The 9,052-nt window shown below is 29.4% G+C and overlaps 1 protein-coding gene across 1 annotated transcript in view; it reads left to right on the forward strand.

The window, feature by feature from the left end:
• Positions 1–8,668: 8,668 nt before the first annotated feature.
• LOC107478045 (protein AGENET DOMAIN (AGD)-CONTAINING P1) overlaps positions 8,669–9,052 on the forward strand; it is a gene marked incomplete in the record, with an annotated part of 1,290 nt that continues 906 nt past the window's right edge. Inside the window, 1 exon segment of the mRNA XM_016098167.3 lies at positions 8,669–9,052. Coding sequence (XP_015953653.1) covers positions 8,920–9,052 — 133 coding nt within the window.

Below are 9,052 nucleotides of genomic sequence, written 5' to 3' on the forward strand. Positions count from 1 at the left end.
TCTTATGTAAATAATTTTCTTTTTTTTTTTAAAATTAAAGATAGAGAGACTTGAATCCACAATCTTTTAAGTGAATATAAAAAGACTATACTATTTGAACTATAACTCATTGGCCTCTCCCATATATATAATTATACATAAGAATTGTATTAATGTAATACGTAATATGTAGTATACATAATTTTTACAAGGGTGCTCTATTCTCATTCTCATTCATTTGTTAATTTTAATTAATGATTACACACTTTCAATTCCATCTACAGTGAAACATAGAATTTCATAGAAATATTCAATTGATAAAATTAGACATGAATGTATTTAGAGAATAATCTGTTAAATATTATAGTAAAATGGAAATCGATTTATAACTTAACAAATTTCATGAAGAATGATATCTAGTAATATTAGTGATCATAACTTATTAGTAATAAAAATCAAAAGACTACATTTGTGTTTTCATTATTTATTAATAGTGTTATCATCTTAATAATTTAAAATAGAATAATACTACACATATAAATCTATTTATTAATCAAGTCTAATTAAATTAATCTAATAATATAACAAAAAACAGTTATAATTAATATTATTTTAACTCTCATTATGTAATTTGATTAGACTTAATTCATAAAAAAACTTAAACGTGTAATATTACTCTTTAAAATAAACAAATAAAATGAGAATAAAACTAGTTGCAATCTTAATAATTATAATTTCTTTTTTAATATCTAGTCATTATTTATTCTTTACTTTTTATTTGTATATAAATAATAGAGTAATATTAGATAACCCAATTTTTTCAATTAATATCAGTCAACTTCTTTAAAATTATTTGGTTATCTTAAATTTTAAATGATAAATCTTAAAATTATAATCCTAAATTCTAAAGTTTGCTAATATAATTAACTAATTAAAATTTTATTTTTCATGCTTTCTGTCAATGATATTCTCTTATCAATATATTCTATGCTATAAATAATAAATCTATGATACATATTCAACTTTTTCTTCCAAATTTAATGTAAGTAAAGACTGATTTATTTGGTCTTTGGCATAGGCAAGCAAATTCTTGTCCTTATACATGCATGCCAACTCAAACAGACAGAAATTAAATTGATTCACAAATCCAATCCAATTTTAATTTCTTTCCATAAAATCCTCCATGTTGTCAAAGAAGAAATTATATATTTCTTTTCATAAAGAAGCCCTCTATGCCAAGGAAGTAATTACATTCAAACATGCCAAATCCGTGGGCTCAAACGGTAAAGTGGTAAACAAAGCAAAGCAATCAAATTAAATATTAGTCCTTTTTATTATTCCATTTTCTTATAATTATATATAAAAACAACTAATGAAAATATTAGGATACCAATATTTTTTCTTTAATGTTTCAGTCAATTTAACTAATTTTGCAATTTTTTAATTAAAAATATTGATCATATGTAGTATTCTTCTTTATATATTTTAAAGTAGCAAACCAAATGAAACAATCAACATCACTTTTTCATTCTTTGTTCTTTATATGAGTTTTTTTCCCTGTATATTCATAAATTCATATATTTAAAAGTATAGAACAACCAAATTTATTAATTTATGAATATACTAAAATTTACATATAAGTACATTAATTTATGAATATACTAATAACAAAGTCAAAAGACTATATATGTACATAAAATAAAAAGAGAATTAAATGCTAACACACACATAAAACAATTTTATAAATATTGCATACAAACTAATATATAAATATGATGATAATTTCGGTTCATGATATATAAAGAAAACAAAAATGGTATAGATTTCTAATTAATCTTATTCAGCTTTCTCATCACTTTTATACGAACTCCCAAAAAAATCACACAAAATAAAAAATTCTATCACGAAATAGATGACATTTTCACAAACAAAATGTTGAACAAGGATTCACCAATTGCAGATGCTCCTTGTGAAGTAAACAATAATAATGATCCTCAATCATTAGCAAGATCCCAACATCATAACAATGATGATGAAATTGCACCTCTTTCACCATCAATTTTCAATGTTAACCCAATTGATGAAGTTGATTATTTGCCTCCATTTTTCTCTCCTCTACCATCAATTGTTGACTCATTTGGGGAATACAACATGAACACATCACCTCAATATGATGTTGAACTCAACCCTCCATACCAATACCTTGGTTGGAATGATATGGACAACATCTTCACTACTATTCCATTGTTTCAACCACCTCCTCCATCTTGGATTGTTTCTCCCAAAGATGAAACTACTACTTTTCATGGAGATTGTGTTGGCCAACCAAATCATGATCATTTTCATCGTCAAGATTCAAGTTCTAACAACGATGAACAAAAGAGCAACTCCGAGCTTAAGCTTGAAGTTGAACTTGGATCTAAACTCGAACTCGAACCCGAAAAAGCAAGTTATGACCCTCCTGATCATCAGTATTCAAGTAACCCTAACCTGAGTGGCCACAACAGTGATGAAGAACCAAAGAATGAGCTTGAGTCTGAAGTTGAGTCAGAATCTGTACTTGTAGATAGAAATAATAATATCCCATTGCACTCGTTGCCTCTTGTTGATGATGACAACAAAGAATCAAGTGATAAACCTCCTTTTCATCGGTATTCTACCCTCTCATCCCCATCAATGTTGCTGCCTTTGGTTGATTATAGTGATGACGACAAAGACGAGGAAGACGAAGAATCAAGAGATGATGATCAATCTTCTCCTCGAGAAAACATTACCCTCTCTTCATTGTTTCCTCTGGTCGTTTATAGTAGTAGTGACCAAGAAGATCAAGAATCAAGTGATGATGATAAGCCTTCTTATCAAAACCCTTCAACAAAACTTGATGCTGTTTCTTCTTCAAGTGTTGTTGAGGTTGCACCTTCTCTTGCTCCTCCTTCCATTGTTATGCCTGGTTCATCATCAAGTTCAGGTGCCAATACGGTTGTTAGTGCTCTTCCAATGCCTTCCGCCATTGTTGTTCCATCTTCTTCTTCTTCATGTGCTTCTCATCCTCCTGAAAACAACAATAAACAAGCAGCTATATCTGTGAAACAATCAAAGTACTATAAAAGGAAGAGGAATCAGAGCAAAGAAAAAAAGGTTAATGAAGGTAGTGATGATGATGTTAATAACGTTGTTGGATTCAGAAAAGGGGTTCCAACTGTTTCTGAAATGGATTTGCTCCAAGCATTTCTACATTTTGGTAATCCATCCCTAGTTTCATGTTTTTAAATTTTTTTTTAGTAGTCTTTTGTTTAATTTTCTATAAAATTGTTTAAGCACGAAGTTAAAAATTAAGTTTCTTAATTGCAGGAACCAATCACGACACTCTTTGGCCATTGATTATTAGAGTGAACGTAAAACAGGTGCGTGTATTAAAATTAAATTTTTAATAATAAATAATAAGTATGAATTGAGAGAAATATTGTTCTGTTAATGCTCTTATTACAAATTAATCAAATGCTTCTGAAAGTTCTTAATTTGGTTTTTCAATCTGTTATACTATATATATTGGTTTTGTTCCAGGATGTTGTGGCAACATTGAAATTAATAGCCGAAGAAAAACAACTAAATCTTCTGATTCTTGGTACAGTTGGTACCTTTTCACTTGTTGAGCTTCTGCACCAAGGAAACCTTGCAACTTTTGAGGTTATTAAATTATTTTAGGCTTTTTTTTTATAGAGAAATGTTAGAGAATTATTAAAATTTATTGATTTTTGATATTAGTTTATCATTAATATTTAAAAATATAAGATAAAATATGTTGTTAAATTATTAGACTAATAAAATTAGACTAAAAGAATTGAGTTAATTGTTAAGTGATAACTAAAAGTAAAAAATTCTTATATTTATCTAACATTTTTTTATATATATAAATTGTATATATCTTTACATGCAGTTAACAAGTAATTATTTTACGTTTTTATGTAAAAATAATAATTAAAATTTATTAAATAACTTAAAATGTTACATGTATTTACATTTTTATTATTATTATTTTTATACGAAGACTACTTTTTATGTTATTGTTTCTATCACAAGGTCGTAGCTTCTTTACAAATACAAAGGAAGTTAAGGTTTTGCTACATGTGCCTTTGATATTGAAGTACTAAAGAAGATGTGCATGATGAGCATTATTTTATTTATTAACTTGAACTAGTTGAAAAATCTAGTAACGAAAAGAATTAGATTCGTTTATATATGGTTATTTCAACAATGAATTGATGAGTGTTCATTATTAGGGTTCCTTCATTCATGTCCTTTATTTCTATGGTATTTCAATATCTAATGATGATGAATCTACATATATATGCATACTATATATATTTCGTTATACTAGATTTGATTTAATGGCTAACAGAGATGGCAGTATATTTGTTCAAAAGAAGAATGGTGAGAAGACAGAAACTACAACTCAATTATCTCTTTCAGTTGTTGGTGCTGATGGCAAGGTTTTTGGAGGACCTGTTCATGGAAGATTAATTGCATCATCTCCTATGCAGGTTCTTAATTATCTCTCTCTCATCTCTTATATATGTATCTGATGAACGATTGCAAAAACTGTTATGCCTATACACAAAATTCATATATTTAATATGTATTTTTGTATTTAAATACATATTTTATATAAACAACTGATTTGGCAGTTGATTTTTTATGTACAAAATTAAACTGAATACAAGTTATAAACAGACAAAAGAAAATGAAAATAGTATTATTTAAAATTAGTGTTTAACTTAATTGGTTTTGACATGAATCTTTGTAGATGATTGGTTTAACTATGGCTAGAAAAGGAGGGGACAAGACAAGAAACCCAAGGGAAAAAATAACAATTCCAAAGCTGCAGATGCTTATTAAATCCATCAAAGATAGAGCAAAAGCTGACAAGGCAAAAACCAGAAATATTCCTGAATCATCAAAAAAAGAAGAAGCAACAAATTGTGGGAGTGATTTGTGTGATATGGAGGTTAAAATGGTTGATATGAATATATGATCCATGACCAATTGCATCAGTATAGGAAGGAATGTGGGAAAATAACAGAAAAAAAAATAGTTTAGATTTTAGTTCTTGGAGCAATGATGGGGATGTAGTATGAGACATGAACATGAAGTCTAGTGTGGTGTTCTATGGATAATTTGAAGTTTATTTGTTTGTGATTTTTCTTATAAACAATTCCCATGTGATTTTTTTTTATTTAGAGAAAAGTTTCTTTTATTTTTTTATTTATTATTATTATTATTATTTTGCCTTCGTTCCATCTTGTTAAACATTCTTGGCGATAAATAAGAACAAAACCACAAAATTTTTTGGACTTAATTTTGGGATATCGAATGTGGTACATGATTAATATTTTCAGAGTTGAGACTGTACCAGCTTTTTATAAGTTAGTTTTCTTGTGACATTTTTTAGGTTGTATGATCATGAAGTATCTAAGTTTTTTATATAATATCTTAAGAGAAAATGGTAAACAACTAATATCTTACTTATATTTATTTTACATTTCAGCCTATACTAATTAACTTTTATTTTTTCTTTTTTACTAGCATTCTCCCATATTATGTAACAAAAAAATACAAGTTAAAAACAAAAAATACGAAACAAACACCTTAAAGATTTGACAAATATAAGACTGCAGTGGTCAAAGAAAAATAAATGAACGTATGGCCATGTAAATAAATTAAAAGAAATTAGAACTTCCACATCCCAAAGAAGGACTTCTTGCCCTTCTTATCAGATGAATCGCTGCCATTTTCACTGAACTCGCCATCGCATGTGATCTTTGACCAGCGTATAAAATGTGGTCTTATGTAACTGTAAACAGCAATGAAATTTAGAAAGAAACGCAGAAGTAACATCAACAATTAAACTAAGAGAAAAAGTTTAAACAAATAGAACGATTTTTTCTTTCATAAAACTAGCTTACAGTACAAAACTTTCATTTTTCTTCAATAAACAAGGATCAAAAAGAAAGAAATCTATTCCGCCAAATGCCCTCGAAAGATCATATTCGAGCATATCATCAAAGGCAAATGATTCTGATGTCATGAAGAGCTTAGCAGCCTTTGCTTGTCTTAGGAATTCCACTATTACAGTAGGTAGACAAACCTGTGTTGGAAAAATGTAAGTTTAATTACACATTTTAGATAGAATAATTAAGGTTCAAGCAAATAAGAATAATTAACCAAAAGCAGTCCAGTCTTCCGCGATTATATCACTATCCAAAAAATGTTAGCATTTTATGCTATTTATAAACCATGATAGTTTTAGCTAGGTGGCTTCAACAAATGTTAGAAAACGTATGTGAGTACTGCGACCACCTTATTATTTGGCTCCGTTTGGACATTAAGAAGTTATTTTATGTTTATTGGGAGAATGACAAGGGGTTTAAGCATCGTCATCTCACCAACAGAGTTAACAGGGCATCGACCAGGTCCTCAAAGTATACTGGTGGGTCAGTGACTTTCATAAAGACTAAGACCAAACTAGTACGTAATTTGTTTCATTTTGTTATTAAGTTCGTTTAGTCCTAATATAATATTTTATTATTACTTGACTTAACATGTGGTTTCAAAATGTATAGTCTAAGTCATTGGATCGTCAGGCAACGATGACACCTTCAAGTATACTCGTACGTTGAAAGAGAATAAGGAGAAATTTGTCGATTAGCGGGCCGCAAATTATTACGTGAGTAAACATCATGTGATATACCATTTTTAAATTAAATGCAACCCTAATCATAAAATGTGTTACACAAGAGTCCTACACGCAAAGATTAGAGGCCGCAACCCAACAATCTCGGTGTACTAGAGACGATGGCAACAACATTCTACTGTATCAGTCGTCGATCCTGATCAGGTTTGACGCAAGGCTACATTTGAACCGTACAAGAATCGCATGTACGGCTTGGATCATTCTTCACTGACAACCTCCGCACGTCCACATTGAAACATTCATCCACCCCTGCCACTAGTCGGCCTGTCGATCTCAAGGATGACGTGGATTTGAGGGAGCAGATGCTGCTCCTCACCTGGAGCCTTTACCAATAGGCTCAGCTGCGGGAATCTGAGGAGAGGTATCAGGCGATTCTCTCACGTATGACAAACACAAATGACCTCAGGTTGGAGCGGAGGCGGGTGATGGAACAACTTCAGCGGATGGAACAACATATGGCGTTGTACGAAGATCAGATACGTGTTAGTGGTAACGGCACTAATGGAGGGGCACAGAGATCACCGCCTAGGCCACTGCTTCAGCAGCAGGACCAGCGAATGACAACGACGACGACTTTTAATGACTAGGATTTTTTTTATACATTGTTTGATTGTATCATATCCTCTATTATTTGAATTTTTATTTTATTTATTCACTTGATAATTTAATATATTTAATTTCTATTATTTAAAATTTGACTACAAATCATACAAAAAATAAATTTAAATAAAAAATTTAAAATTTGATTATTAATTTTATAAAAAATATTTAAAAAATTGAAGTTATCGTCGGATCCAGAGTTAGTCGAGTAGGTAAATTTGTATCATTTCTAGTTTTGTAGGATCTGTATAGCAATTATTGGACTTTCTTAAGGTGGTCCAATCTTTTGGGCCATGATTCTGAAAGACTATGGGTCAGTATATTCTTTGTTTTTTTTAATTTTATTTTAATCTCTATTTGGGTTGGAGAATGTAATTCCTGCTTGCCTTGACTTTAGTGAGTATTTACTATTTAGATATCTTTATTTATTTGGTTTACGATTTTTGTTGGGAGAGAGCGTTATAAACTTTTAATTTTCAAATGATTACTAGTTAAATTTGTGATAATAAAATTTGAATATTGACCGTATAAAAAAAGGGGGGAAAAAAAGATACACAGGCACAGTGAAAGATTTGTTGATATTTCATTATTTTACACTAACAATTTTGGTACTTGTTCATCATATTTTGAGGTTCAAAATTTTTTTTTTCTATTGAGCAAAGATGTGTGATACTCTTAATTATTTATTTTTCTTGAAAATCTAGCAATTCTCACACAAGTATCAAGTCTATATGAGCCGAAATACCTAAAACTAGGGATAAAGCCTGTGTGATAGACGAGTTTGATTATAGATATTTTAAAATGAAAAATAATTAGTAAGAGTGATAATGTGTAGAAAAAGATAGAATTTAAACTTTATTCTAATTTTGAGGGTTTAAAAATCTTCAACTCAAATCTTACATACACCTTAAATCTCTCCATTCCATCCTATCTAAGTATCTATAAGAAATAAATCTATCTTTAATCAAATACATTTAGTTTTTTCACATTTCATAATATCAAATATATATGTATTATTAACAAATTGAATGCTTAATTTAGTGACAATAAATACTTATAAAAAAATAAAAAAATAAAGTTTAAATATTCACTGTTTTCTTATATATTTGTAAACATGCACATTATATCTTTTTAATTTTAAGATAAAAAGATTTTGAATTTTATCTTTTTAATATTTTCAAAAATTATATATATTTGAATTTATATAATTTGAATTTTAAAAAATAATAAAAAATATTTAAATTTAAATTTAATTATATAATATACTTTTCTCATTAGGAATCAATTAGAAGAGTAAAGAAGAGAAAATCATTTGCGATACAACATTGAATAAAAATTACATAAAACTGGCGTTAGAATAAAGTCAAGTAGTTTGGTTTCCTTCCCCTTCTCCAATACCAAAAGACAAAAAGCTGTATAAAATCGTCATAGCGTAACTAACTACCCACAGTTTCCCCCAAAAAACAATCTCTAATTACAATCGACAAGAAACTCTTGACTCTCCCCCAGAAATAACCACCTTAAAGAAAATCAGATCACATCGTTTCTTTCTTTCTTTCCAAATCTGATCTAATCTTTTTCTCTGTACGATGCGTCCACCGTTGAAGAGAGTCGATTTCCGTCCAGGCGACAAAGTGGAGGTTTGCAGTAAAGAAGAAGGCTTCCTGGGCTCATACTACGAGGCAACCGTTCTTTCCCGCCTCGAAACCGGCCGTTACGTCG

This window comes from Arachis duranensis, chromosome 3 (genome assembly GCF_000817695.3).
Source record: "Arachis duranensis cultivar V14167 chromosome 3, aradu.V14167.gnm2.J7QH, whole genome shotgun sequence".
Taxonomy (NCBI): domain Eukaryota; kingdom Viridiplantae; phylum Streptophyta; class Magnoliopsida; order Fabales; family Fabaceae; genus Arachis; species Arachis duranensis.